The sequence below is a fragment of the Strongylocentrotus purpuratus genome, unplaced genomic scaffold, assembly GCF_000002235.5.
Source record: "Strongylocentrotus purpuratus isolate Spur 01 unplaced genomic scaffold, Spur_5.0 spur5_scaffold_1, whole genome shotgun sequence".
In the NCBI taxonomy this organism is placed as follows: domain Eukaryota; kingdom Metazoa; phylum Echinodermata; class Echinoidea; order Camarodonta; family Strongylocentrotidae; genus Strongylocentrotus; species Strongylocentrotus purpuratus.
The window spans coordinates 39888435-39903852 of NW_022145594.1; the positions used below are offsets into that span (position 1 = coordinate 39888435).

A 15418-nucleotide genomic window follows, 5' to 3' on the forward strand; every position below is an offset into this window, starting at 1 on the left:
CGTTCGAGAAGTCACTAGCATCCTTCCTGGAATGATGTGGCTCTTGAAGGTGTTCTGATGGCTGTGATGTCAAACTTAGCTCATCCTCCTGGTATGAGAAGTCACAAGCATCCTCCCTGGAATGAAGTGGCAGTTGAAGATATTCTGATGGCTGTGATGTCGAACTTAGCTCATGCTCCTCGTTTGAGAAGTCACTAGCATCCTTCCTGGAATGATGTGGCTCTTGAAGGTGTTCTGATGGCTGTGATGTCAAACTTAGCTCATCCTCCTTGTGAGAGAAGTCACAAGCATCCTCCCTGGAATGATGTGTCTCTTGAAGGTGTTTTGATGGCTGTGATGTCCTACTTAGCTCATGCTCCTCGTGTGAGAGATGGTGAGCATCTTCACTGGATTGATGTGGCTCTTGAAGGTATTCTGATGACTGTGATGTCCTACTTAGTTCATGCTCCTCGTTTGAGAAGTCATGAGCATCGTCACTGAACTGATGTGGCTCTTGAAGGTATTCTGATGGCTGTGATATCCGAATTCTTCACTCATGCTTCAGCAATGTGAGTGCAAGAGTATTCACCCTGAATTGATGTTGAGGAAAGAAGATAAAATATATGTTTGGGGAATAGGATCTGGGCTCTGTAACATATGAAGTGACTGACAATCAATTGGAAAAATTTGTTGTATCTTCAGTTTTGCTACAATTTATTGTATCTGACTAAGCATCTGTAACATGAAATTATTGGTAAGTTGCTATTTATTATAATATCACGATTGATTGAATGAATTACATGTACAATCAACATTAGGGAGATACTGTTTATCATAATTGTCATGTTACAGGCCCCAGGCTTGATATCTTGAAATTGATGTTATCTTTTATGCTAGTGAAAGAGTGTTTCCTGTGTATTATAGCAAAGATAAAAAAGAAAAGCCATCGGTTAATTTCTACACAAAGAGGGCTATGTAAATGTAAATTAAAGAGATAAATCTGCACAAACACCTATATTTAGTGTCTATTCCATGAAATTTCAATTTATGATAATTAACATAAATTTCACTATTTAAAAATAATAACTTTTGGGAAGCCTTGCATTCATAGAGAAATGAGGAGAGGGGAAATGAAGCAAAAGTGCTTAATAGAAAGTAATACATGAAAACTGATATAATGTGCATGATAATATAAAAATGAGTTACTTATAGGATCTATCCACACTCGAGTTGATGCTGTATGCATCTATCATACAAAGACGTCAGGCAGAGTATGATATGTGCATAAACAACCTCAACAAGAGGGGATAGATCCTGTAATGAATACGTGAAAACATGCATCATTTGTTTTATTCAACACAAATCCTAGATCCTTGTTATTTGATGTAGAAAGACTTAATTTAAAGATTGCTTTCTGTTATTATTAATTTAGTGCACACAAAGATATAGGCGCACTTACCTCTCCAAGCATCAATGCACAGTGCTACACATGTAATAATCTACACACAGTATATAAAGCACAATAAACTCTACATGCACTGCTGCATATTGTGTACTTAAAGGTCATTAAATAGTACTGGAAACTACTGCATGCTTTTTCATGGAAAAACATGTGATATTCTCAGTAAATGAATCACATGTGATCACGTTTCACCAATCATTTGATTAGGATCTAGGAGAGAGTTGGATAATAAAGTTAATTTGTAATTCATTATGTTTGGTTCACTTACGATCGACAGTCAGTGAGCGACTGCAGGAATGAATCGATATCCGCTTGGGAATCTCCATTGAACCTGAAATTTCCGTTCCTGATTTGAGGAAAGGAACCCTGAAAAGAATATTGATATATGAGCAAGATTAGTGATAGTGATTCATGTAATTTTCCTCCATTCCAGTCTTCTTGACATACTCATACCATATACATGGTCAGTACGTACTCTTTCTGGCATATAGACTTAGTGTCCTTGTTACACTGACACCTCCAGTACGCCCCCCCCCCCCACTACCAAATACACACACATACAAAACAGCTATATTGAACTGGTCAATATTTCAACTAAACTTTACGCTAAACCCCTCGGCCTCCTCCCTCCCTCCCCCACCAAATGCACATAAACAAAACAGCTATGTTGAACTGGTCAATATTTCAACAAATATTTATGCTGACACCCCCTTACACCGACCGACCAACCAACCATCTAATTTAGCACATCGACACGGTTTTGATTCTGGGGCCTCACAGTTACGAGGCCATTGCTTTGTCACTGAACCATGACTGTACGCAGCGGGGGCTAGGGTAGGGGGCAGTTTCCATAAATAAAAATAAAAAAAGAAAGTGCAATAAATTTTCAATAATTTATTGCATTTTACCCCGCTTCCCAACATAAAAAAATCCTCTGTGTGTCCATGCCTTGCGCCATAATGCATGGCCGTCCAGAGGATTCTGATGAATACCAAAGCAAGTCATGACAAAGAAAGCATCCTAAAATAACTTTTTGTTCACCTTGAATGACTAATTCAAGAAGGGTTACCTTAATCAAGGATTGAGAAATTATAATAATATTTACCGGGTTAAGATTTATTTTTTGAGGTATGAATCACAATGAATGACATTTTTGTTCACATTTGCTACTCACATGAACAAATCAATTTTAAAATTAAATTTACATTGCAATCATTTTCAAACTCATTTCATTGCTCAATGGGTCCTCGACACACAAGCTTTGCTTGAATAGAAACTTGGTACAAGGAGATATTGACCATTTTGTTGTTAAAACCCTGGCGTTCAGTCATCTGTGTTAGGTATTACATGAATAGTGTATCATTGGATAGGATATAAGTTACTCTTTATCATGACATACATTGCATGACCACAAAGATTGTAACTTTTTATATGAAGCTACCAAAGTTGGTAAAACTTTTTTTGATATGCACTGTAGAGTACAAACACACTTACATGTACATACCTGTAAGGCCTTTGCATTCAGTGTAGCAAAGAACTCCTCCTGGAAAATTCCACCTAGTGTCAGGTCAGTCAGCTTTGGCATGGAACACAAAGCTTCTGCTAGGTTAATTGAAGAGGCGGATGTTGGACACTGAACATCCCATAGCTCGAGAGTTTGGACCTACATGTATACAAACAATGAATCATACAAGTACGCTACCAGAGTACGTTTTTTCCTGAATGACTTAGAATATAACTGGGTGCTTAGGTATACATGTCTGTGTTTGGTTATGCTCAGGTGACAATTGCTCTCGGCTAATATTAGTCAACCTATATAGGATTTGGAAATGGGCTGCAAATAGGTTTGAGCTTAGGTTTAGTGATAGGTATACTTTTTTGTGCGAAGATAAAGTTAAGAATTTGGTTAGTGCAGGGTAGTAAGCACAGAAAATGATGAAGAATGTGTCAAAATACAGGAAAACTGACAATTACAGCCGGAGTGCATATAATTACTACATACGACATAGTGATGAATTCAAGGAATATCTTCTTGCGGGTAGCCACTTTAATACTACACCTAGGTTGAGTGAGCAAATGTAGATTAATGTCTTGTCTACGAACATACGTACGGCAGGAAATTGAACTTCATACCTCTTGGTCCAATGACCAGAGACTTATCCACTGGACAACATAAACCTCTACATGAACCTTGGTGGATGCCCATTATTTTAGAATGTATATTAATCATATGATTGATTTAAATAAATAGAGTTGTATTTGTGTATAGAGAATTAGATAATCAAATAAGTAAATACCGCTTTTACGATTATTTAGACACATTTGTGACACTGCCTGAATGATATAATACATTCATGCCTAAAAGTATGCATTATACATGAATGTGTATGTAGAGTACATGGAGCTGAGCTCAAAATAAATACACTGTGAATCTGAAGTATACTTCAATTATTGATACTGCTTTAAGACCCATGACATAATTCCAGCCTTATGAATGCTCTGAACTTAAAAATTTAAAATTTACAAACAAAATTGTTTGTTTCTACTACACTGTCGTTCATAAAGTTGGAATATTTTTGTTTTACCCCAATTTATGGAATTATTTTAAAAATAATTTAAAAATAATAGATCTAGATAATAGTAAACATTCTCAGGATTTATTGAACAATAATTTGACAATGTGTGTTTTGCGTGACTGCTAAAACATGTGTATGCTACTATGCTTATCAACTAGGGGACCTACGCCAGTAAGTCATAAATGACAGTAATGAGGATTAATGCCCCACAAAAGGGCACTAATATAGCACATCGACACGGTTTTGATACTGGGGCCTCAGAGTTACGAGGCCATTGCTTTGACACAGAAGCTTTGATTTAATAGAAACTTGGTACAAGGAGATTTTGACCATTTTGTTGTTAAAACCCTGGCGTTCAGTCATCTGTGTTAGGAATTACATGAATAGGGTATCATTGGATAGGATATGAGTTTCTCTTTATCATGACATACATTGCATGACCACAACGATTATAACTTTTTATATGAAGCTCCTAAATTTGGTAAAACTTTTTTTGATATGCACTGTAGAGTACAAACACACATACATACATGTAAGGCTTTCGCATTCAGTGTAGCAAAGAACTCCTTCTTGAACTCCTTTCCACTTAGTGTCAGGTGAGTCAGGTTTGGCATGGAACACAAAGCTTCTGCTAGGTTAATTGAAGAGGCGGATGTTGGACACTGAACATTCCATAGCTCGAGAGTTTGGACCTACATGTATACAAACAGTGATTCATACAAGTACACTACCAGAGAACACGTCATTTCCTGAATGACTTAAAATTAAGCTGGGTGCTTAGGTATACATGTCTGTGTTTGGCTTTGCTCAGGTTAAAGCTCTCGGCTATATTTAGTCAAATGTATAGGATTGGGATACGGGCTGCAAATAAGTTTGAGCTGAGGTTTAGTGATTGGTATACTTTTTGGTGTAGGGATATAAAGTTAAGAATTGGGTTAGTTCAGGATAGTATGCACAGAAAATAGTTCACGGAGCATTTTTCAAAAAACAGGAGGACTGACAATTACAGCCAGAGTGCATTTAATTACTACATATGACATAGTGATGGATTCAAGGAATATCTCCTACCAGGTAGCCACTACTACACCTAGATTGAGTGTGGCAAATGTAGATAAATGTCTTGCATATGAACATTAGTGCTACATATGGCAGGGATTGAACCTTATACCTCTTGGTTCAATGTCCATGCAGAGACTTATCCACTGGACAACATACACCTCTACATGAACCATGGTTGATGCCCATTTAAAAAAAAAAGTATATGATTCATAAGATTGATTAAAATAAATAGAGTGGTAGATGTGTTTGGAGAAATAAATAATCAAAGAAGTATAACTACCGCTTTGTCGATTATTTAGACACATTTTTGACACTGCCTAAATGCTATATTTCATTTCATTTATTGGTTCAACCATTTTTTAAACAACATTCAGAAATACAAACAATGTTCGAAGGACATATACAACGCATGATGGACATACAAAGTAAAAAAATGGTTAGGGGGAGAAGCTTAAGCTTGTAAGTGGGGTTCCCTGTACAATAAACAAGTAAAAATGAATGGCAAAATCCAGATAATACTAGTAAGCTAAAACAAACTAAACCATTGCACCCGTCAGCATTCACCGGCTATTACATTACACCGCACAGGCAGAACAATGGGCTCAGCAGACTAAGCCCACTTGACCTGGTCGAGGCAGCGCCTCAGTGTATCCAATGAACACCTACCGGTGCTATGTAATACAAAATCATGTGAAAAAACAAACACCCATACACACACACGCGAGAGGGAGATAGAGAAGGGAAGAAGGGGGCAGGAGAGTAGGAAAGGAATAAAGAGAGATGAAGAATTGAAGAGAAAATATTGCACAAACTATTATGAAGATTATTTAAGTGAGAGCAGAAAAGCATTATGACAATATAATACATTCATGACTAAAAGTATGCATTAAACATGAATGTGTATGTAGAGTATGTAGAGTGAGTACATGGAGTTGTGCTCAAAATAAAAACACTGTGATCTAGATCTCCATTCTTGTTTAGTGAGTATGGCATCTGAAGTATACTTTGATACTGCTTTCAGACCCATGGTGACACGATTCCAACCTTAAGAATGCTCTGAACTTAAAAATACAAAATTTACAAAACAACAAATATTTGTATCTACTAGTCTTTAGAGCGTTTTAGTAATCCGTTTATAATGAAATTGTATTTCTGCATTTAGTAGCAACACAACACTTTTTTTCTCCCAAAAATGCTTACTTGAAGACCTTCAGTTGGTCTTCATCAAAAAAAGAAATACCTTTCCGGAGGTAAACCTTTAAAAATGATTTTTTTTTTTCTTTTTCTTTTGTTGCAGAGCATTATATTTTCAACTAAAGCTATATAAATTCAGTATCATACACTGCATATGAAAGACCCTCTTCATAAATGAGGTTTCTTTGTCTCCTAAGATTTTTATATATTTTCATACAAAACATTACACACATTGAAAATATATTGACTACTGGTATTACTAAAATATCAGAACTCCTTAAACTCATTTCCACTGCAACATGTGTACATGAATTCATCATGGCATGGATATAGAGTAAAAACATACATACATACCTGTAAGGTCGGCGCCTTTGCATTCAGTGTAGAATAGAACTCCTCCTGGAAATTGCTACTCTCTAGTTTCAGTTTAGTCAGGTTAGGCATGGAACAAAACGCTTCTGCTAGGTTAATTGAAGAGGCGGATGTTGGACACTCAACACTCAATAGCTTGAGAGTTTGGACCTACATGTATACAAACAGTGATCCATACAAGTACATTTAATACCAGAGTACATGTATTTCGTGAATGACTGCAAATATAACTGGGTTCTCCAATATACATGTATGTGTATACATGGCTTTATGCTCATGGTGACAAATGCTCTGGGCTATACAGTGCGTCCCAGAAAAAACGAAACCAAGAAGTATCGATGTTCTATCATAACTTAATCACAACTATAATTAATGAATGATACATATTTGGAAAGCTTAGAGTCTCCTCTTTCATGTGATGCTACTCAGATGATGCATATTTCACGCATGAGTGATTAAAAGCAATTTGAAGGAAGGAAACCAAAAATACATTTGGCGGGCGGTATCTGAATTTCGAAGAAAAATTCACATTTCTAGAAAGTTGAGTTTCTGCCCTTTCATATGACACCTCAATCAGGAAAAATGAGCGAGGAATGACAAAGTTCTGTTTGTTTAAAGTAGTGCTTGCATTTCCCTAATTTTATTAAACGAATTCGTTTTCACTGGCTGCCTGTCGTATCAATAAACGAAATTAACAAAAGACTTAACTCCGTTTCGTTGACAATCAGCCGTAGACGAGAGTCTTCATGCATGGCTGATTGTCAACGAAACGGAGTTAAGTCTTTTGTCAAATCTGCTTTTTGCTACGGCAGGCACCCAGTGAAAACGAATTCGTTTGTTAAAATTATGAAAATGTAAGGGCTACTTTGAACAAACAGAACTTTGTTATTCCTCGCTCATTTTTCCTGATTGAGGTGTCATATGAAAGGGCAGAAACTCAACTTTCTAGAAATGTGAATTTTTCTTCGAAATTCAGGTACCGCCCGCCCAATGTCTTTTTTGGTTTCCTTCCTTCAAATTGCTTTTAATCAATCATGCGTGAAATATGCATCATCGGAGTAGCATCAACTGAAAGAAGAGACTCTAAGCTTTCCAAATATGTATCATTCATTAATTATGGTTGTGATTAAGTTATGATAAAACATCGATACTTCTCGGTTTCGTTTTTTCTGGGACGCACTGTATTTAGTCAAATGTATAGGATTTGGATATGGGCTGGAAATAAGTTTGAGCTTAGATTAAGTGATAGGTATACTTTTTGTTGCAGGGATAAAGTTAAGAATTTGGATAGCTCAGGGTTGACGGAACATGTGTAAAAAACAGGATGACTGACAATTACAACCAGGGTGCATTTAAAGTGACTACATACTACATATATCTTACCAAACAACATTAGTGCTATAAACTGCAGGGATTTGAACCCCATGCCTGATCGCTATAACTGTACAGAGACTTATGCACTGGACCACTTACGCCTCTATGTGAACTTTGGTTGATGTTCATCATTTTAGAATGTATTTATTAACTCATATGACTGGTTATATTTAATTGAGCTGCATTTGGGTTCGGAGAATCAAATAAATATTGAAAGAACTATCACCCTGGTTTATTATTTAGACACATCAGTGACATTGCATATGTGCTATACATTCACGACTGAAAGTATTCATTATACATGAATATGGAGGGTCTGTACATGTAGCTGTGCTTAAAAGTACACTGAATCTAGATTTAGAAATAGATTTTAGTATATCAAAATCCGTCAAACAATACAAAAGTTATGGATCGGAAACCAGATACACATATTTAATGAGCTATGACCCTTGACCTACATACTGGGAAATTAAACTTAGGCTGTGTTTTGATACCATGTACCTTCATATCAAATTTCATTAAACTTTGTCAAACATTACTCAAGTTATCGAATGAAAACCAGATTCGCATATTTAATGAGCTATGACCTTTGACCTACATACTCCGAAATCGAAATTAGCCTGCATTTTAATATCATGTACCTTCATATCAAATTTCATTAAAATTCGTCAAACATTACTCAAGATATCGAATGGAAACCAGATTCAAATATTTTATGAGCTATGACCTTTGACCTACATACTCCGAAATCGAAATTAGCCTGCATTTTGATATCATGTACCTTCATATCAAATTTCATTAAAATCTGTCAAACATTACTGAAGTTGTCGATTGGAAATCAAATTTGTTAAGAACGGACGGAAGGAAGGACTGACGGAAGGACAGAAGGAAGGACTGACGGAAGGACGGACGGCAGCGTTACTATATCCCATCTGACTTCGTCGGCGACGGGATAATAACAACAAGAATAACTAGACTTTAATTCGTCACTTAGACGAATTAGGTGATACGTATGATAATGGTTTACATAACGAATAATGCATTACACGATATATTATTTTGCTTCTCCCATTCATATGCTTCTCCCATTATGATCTATTCATATGTCAAGATTAAATTGTGTCTCCTTGATCATCATGGATCTAGGGAAGATAGATTGAAACAATATATGACCTTTGACCCTGTGCAGTAACCAGTTACACATTTGACTCTAATTTACATCATGAAGAACACCTTTTGACGATTTTATCTTATTCAAAGAAATGAAAATGTAATTGATAAATGATTAGCATCATTATGATAATGATGATCGTGATGATCATGATCATGATCATGAGCGCGATCATGACATCTTATTGAAAAAATGAGGGTTGATTTAGATAGCATATAATCTCAGCTACAACATACTCAAAAATCAACAAAATCCAAGCCGAAATAACGGCGATATTGCTCGCAAAAGACAGGAATGTAGACTCCAGATTTGAGAAAAAGTTATTTCCCATAGGGATTACACGCAAAAAGTAATGGATTAAGTGAAAATAGGGTAATAATAAAGTAAAAAGGGTTATTTATGACATTATTTGCGAATCTACGTGTTTAAATAATCAAAGGAGATGGTACAGTGAAGGTCAAAAGGAAAAAAAAGTGAAAAAAAAAGTGTTGGAGACACCCGGACTCTAACCAGGGATCTCGAGGTTGGAAGTCAAGTGCGTTACCGATATACCAAAACATCTCCCATAGCGATTACACGTAAACAGGAAATGGAATTCAGAAATCCTACTTTGCAAGTGAAATATGAGCATGATCCCGGCATCTAATCGAAAAATAAAGGGCACACTTGTGATAGCTCATTGTCTCAGCTACAACATATCCGAAGCTCAGCGAAAACTAAGCTAAAACAACGGAGATTTTGCTCGCGAAAGACAGGAGTGTAGAATCCAGTTTTGAGAAAAAGTCATGTCCCATAGAGAATACACGCAAAATGCGAAAAATTGACATGCCTCCTTTAATCGCAAAAATACACCATGATACTTTTGTCAAAAATAAAAATTGTGAACATTACATTTGTAGAAAATTGTCTCAGCTAGAACATATCAAAATTAAAAAGAAAATTGATCCATATTTACAGAGATACAATCAATTTTCCAAAAATATGCTGACGTCATAATATGCAAATTAAAATTTTGAGTTTGGAGGCCATTATGATGACGTCATGAGTTAATTGAGGATCAAATGAGACATGAAATCATATCTCCGACTCATAATCTATCTAAATATGACAAAATATTAGGAGTTTCTATCTATTCTAAAGAGTTACAATGAATTTTATATAGGCATGTTTTTGCCCATGTATTGTGGATAAAGATAACGCAAATCCGCGCGTGCTGTCAACTTTGACGGACGCTCATTGCGTTAATAAAAGGTGAACAAATTATCAAAATGCTTGGAAAAATGTACCGAATATGATGACAGAAAAAAATCGGCGATTCTATGTTGCAAAATGCCAGTACGCGCGAAAACGCGTGCGCATGCGCGTGTGCGTAATTTTTTTATCAAAAGCTCCATATGGCCTGAAACGTATGCAAAAAAAATTTGGGATGATTTAGAGCATTTTTAATTTTTGCGCGCGCGGACGAGCGCGCACGCGCGCATTTACGCACGTTTATTGACCTCAACTTGACCGGACGGATATTGATCTTAATCATGATAAATATGAATGAAAAATTATTATTCGTTATAAAGATATGATCATTAGTTGATTTTCACAAAATGGCGCCTGGATGACGTCACGATGACTTTGAGTCTTTGAAAAGTCACGCAGTTCTAAGTTAGACTAAGATCTATCATCATTGAAAGATTCATAACAATGGCTTCGTTCAGTCTTGAGATATCCTGCGAACAAATTCGAGGAAGAATAATAATAAATAAATAAATAATAAAAATCTTGACGAAATCAAAAGGTGATACGTCTACGTACGTATCACCTAATAACTAGACATATAATACTTGTTTGGAACAAGTATAGGTGGGCTGGTCAACTAAAATTTGAAACAAAATAGAGCAAAAATAAGCGAGATACTGCTAAAAAACAATGTCATGTAGATTAATGATGTGAACGAAATTCACCTTCCATAGGCATAACACGCAACTTAAGAAATTTCTGATATGTGCCCTTAATCGTAAGTTTTACTATAATGACGTAATCAAAATGAAAAATGGTGTGACTGAGCTTGTAGAGAATTGTCTTAGCTACAACATATCGAAATTTGGAAGAAAATCGATCAATATTTACAGAGATACAATCGATTTTCCATAAATATGCTGACGTCATAATATGCAAATTCGTATTTTGAGTTCCAAGGCCATTATGATGATGTCACGATACACTTAATGGCCAAATGAGACATGGAATCATATCTCCGACTCATACTGAATCTAAATATGAAAACAAATTGAAGGTCACTGCTCATTCCAAAGAGCTATAATGGATTTTTGTATAGGCATGTTTTTGCCAATATATGCTATGTATTAAAAGAGCTCGCGCGCACAGACATTTATCTTGAATTGACGCTCATCTTGTTATTAATGGTCATAAAGAGATAAAAATGGTATCAAATTCCTCGAAAAAATATGAGAAATATCATGAAAGAAAAAAAAATGGCGATTCTATGTTTTGTAATGGTGTTACGCGCGTGTGTGCGATTTTTAATAAAATGCTTAAAATGACTTGAAACGTATGCAAAATAAATTTGAGACGACTTTGAGCATTTTTAAATTTTGCGCGCGCACTGACCCGCGGACGTACGCGCACGCACGCGTTTTTTTACCTGAAATTGACCGGACTGATATTGACCTTGATCATGATAAATATAAAGGAGAAATAACCTTTGGTTATGAAGATATGATCATGAGTTGATTTTCAGAAAATTTCACAAAATGGCGCCTAGATGACGTCATCAGTCAAGGTCAAGGTTGAAAACATTACCGTGTTTTGTTCATATACCTATACATATGTGTGCCAAATATCAAAGCATTTGATAGAACCATTACAAAGTTATCTTGCTAACAAAAAAGTGGGTGGAAATGAGAAAAATAAAGAAATAAAGAAATAAATAAATAAAGGCGATTTTAACAAAATTATAAGGTGGTCTGTATTAGATACAGCCCACCTGACAAGAAGAACAAGAACACTTATGTCATTAGTTGCAATACAGTATACAAATAATACAAGAAATATTATATGACAACAGTCACTATGAGTACCTGAATACATTTCATATGAAAAAATCCATACAGTATAATAATGCAAAGATAAAACTATCAAGATTTGTTAGAATATAATCACGAGATGTTGTAAAAACATTTAAAGAATGAAATTCATAGAGTTTAAAGGTAACAAATAACATGTATTTACATGTACCGATATTTCCATTTCCAAGCAGTACAAAGAAATTTCAAAAACGTGTAAATAATAAATGCATTCGTAACCTTCATTTCCTCTTAAATTTAATCTGTCAATTTGAGAAAATTCCTCCTTTTTATATTTATTTTGCCATGAAAGTTGCCATGGCAACTAAAGGGGCAACTAGAGGACAACATGAATTTCTGACCCAACCTAACTTTATTTCCAACCAAAATCGCAGTGATGTCTTAGATTTTCAAAGGATTGATGTTCTGTATCTTGAAAAAGCGCTCCCCCCCCCCCCCACAATAGTCTAGACTAAGACATTGCAATATGTATTTTCACTCACATTTGACTTGTTTCCTTCTTTATCAAGAAATACATAGAAGTCACTGTGGAAGGATGTACTCCTTAGTGAAACATCCTCTAGAGAGGGAGCAGAGCATATAATCTCCGCCACATCATGTGATATGGTTGGTCCACATTCTCTAGTAATCACCTCAAGCATGATCTTAAAACAAAACAACAAAATATCAAAAAATAAACACAAAGTTATGACATGAGAAAATCAGAGTCCATTGCTATAGTCCCCACCTGGAATTTTGTCAATGCTTCTGTCACTGGTCCTGCACCAAAATTGTCACATTGAAAGCTTACAGAATGTTTTTTTAAAGTGGTCCATATCATTAGAGAGTAGTGCTATGATCTATTTTTTTTTGCACAGGAAGGTCTTGTATAACATATTGTCTGTAATGCAGCATGGCAAGAAAGGCCATTTTCAAAGAGCCTCCAAATTGACCCTCCATGGAAAGGGTTACCCTGTTTGAGCATCAAATCAACAATAGGAAAGGTTGCCGCAAAACTGCTGTGCAGAATGCCATTTCAAGATGGCTTATTTTCTGACCAGAATAGGGTTGGTAGTCTAATAAAACTTATTCAAAAAATAAAAAAAATATATGCCTATACCAGTGATGGGTATGTGAAACTATATTTCCCAAGTAGTATCACATTGCCTGATCTGGATGAAGGCAAACAATAGCAAGTCAATACCATCATAAGTGTTTGGCCACTTTAGAAGATCATTAGTATTAATTAGAGTTCAGATTATCAGGTACATGTACTAGGTAATAGATGTTAGAGAGTGGGAAATATGCATATTATTGTTCCATTAATAAAACATGTGTGTCTATAAATCCACAATTGATTTGTGCTTACTTGTAAATGTATGTATACTTACCACATCAAAATGTATTCCAGTGAATGCATAACCTGCTACGGTGTGTGCTTTCATATATGTGTCTATTCTTAACACAGATTGCTCTCCACTTGTCACCAAGGCTGCGGTATCTAGGTCCTGACTCTCAAAGGATACATCAACCAAGAAATTCCTGTCCCTTTGGTTTCGGGTATCACCTTGTACCATGCATTTCATGACATGGTTTGCTATGGTTTTGTCCCGTGATACAGTGAAGTACAGGAGATACCTAAACTCTTCCTTCCTAGGCAGCACTACTTGCTCAATCAGCCTGTTGAATTCATTGTGATCTAATTCATACAGGGAAGCAAGATGGACCCCAGCCATGTACTCCTGAAAGAGTTTGTGAGGAAAGAAGATAGTAGACTGTAGGAACAGACTGCTCTTATCATATCTAGATGACAATTTTTTCTCCTGAGATAACACCCCTACTCTACAGGCTGTTTCCATGGAGTCTGAGCACTGTCCAAAATCATCTTCTTTGAAAATTAGCGTTTTTTCTTGTAGCCCAATGAAAGCAACTTTGGCAACTGGTTCCATGAGCTTCTCAATTTGAGAGAGATAGTCTTTGAATGATGGGCTCCCTAAATCTGTGATCTCTTTCTGAGCATAATGTACCTTCAAGAATTCAAACATTTCATCAAATATTTGAGAAAAGGTTTGAAATGACTTAAACTTTTCTCGTTTTTTGTCACCAAGTTCTCTCCACATAAGACAGAGCATAGCTATGTAGATAGGATACGGGGCCATATTCTCAGATATGATGTCATTGTCTTTGATTAGCTGGATAAGCTGATCTGCTGTGGCCTCATCTTCTTCAAAGTACTTGTGAATGTAATCCTCCACATTCTCCTTGCTAAAACCTTCCACATGCATGAAAGTGTACTGTTTGCTCAGACTATCATTCCACCTAATCGCTGTGACCTTCCATGGGCGACTTGTCACCAATACCGGACAAGCAGCAAGTTCATCTGAACGAAGAATGTCTCTTATATTAATGTCACCTCTCTCTGGAGAACTTCCACTTGCCTCTGCACTGTGGACTCTTGGCTGGTAAGTGGCACTTGTTTGGCTCGATGACTTTGGCTGCATTAACTTTGGCCACACATTCTTGTTCATCCTTGATTTTGATCTTGCCTTGGTTTGATCAGCAGACTTTGGCTGGTGACATTCTGACTCTGAACCCGCTTCCCCTTCCTGTACAACCTTGCCATCAAACTCATCTAATCCATCAAACGCAATGAATACATCTTTTGGATTTGAACGAATGTACTCAGTGATCTGGCAGGCTGTTGATGGGTTGTCCTTGGAGAGATACGACTTGGCAATCTCACCGATCGTGTATTGCTTGGCTTCACGCAAAGGGACAACAAGTACCCATACAAACTTTGGGAGAACAGGACTGCCATTTATCCAGTCCCAGGCAATCTTAGCACAGAATGTTGTCTTTCCAGCCCCAGCCTCTCCCTGAACCATGATCCGGTTGGGGAACTCTCCATTGACTTTGAGAACAAAGAGATTCTTGTACTCAAGTGGTCGCTTGAGTTGTCGATATTCCTCTGCCAGGACAAGGTTTGTGTACATGTCGTCAAATTGCACAACGGAAATTGGGATGAGAGGATCAGCTCTAATCTTACAGAGAGTTGTCCGGTATTTGGATTTGAAATCATCTGCACATCTCTTGATCAGGTCAGGAGAAAGTGGTTGGGCCTGTGCTCTTGGCATTGTAACAGGTGCACCTTTAC

The 15418-nt window shown here is 36.5% G+C and overlaps 1 protein-coding gene across 1 annotated transcript; it reads right to left on the bottom strand.

Annotated features, from left to right (window-relative positions):
* Positions 1-483: 483 nt before the first annotated feature.
* LOC105439649 lies at positions 484-6788 on the bottom strand. The gene is made up of 5 exons (XM_011668867.2): positions 6625-6788; positions 4548-4709; positions 2946-3104; positions 1710-1807; positions 484-569 (listed from the first exon to the last, which is right to left on the bottom strand). The coding sequence occupies exons 1-5, from the start codon at positions 6712-6714 to the stop codon at positions 530-532; spliced, it is 549 nt and encodes a 182-aa protein (XP_011667169.2). The 5' UTR covers positions 6715-6788; the 3' UTR covers positions 484-529.
* Between the last annotated feature and the right edge of the window lie 8630 nt (positions 6789-15418).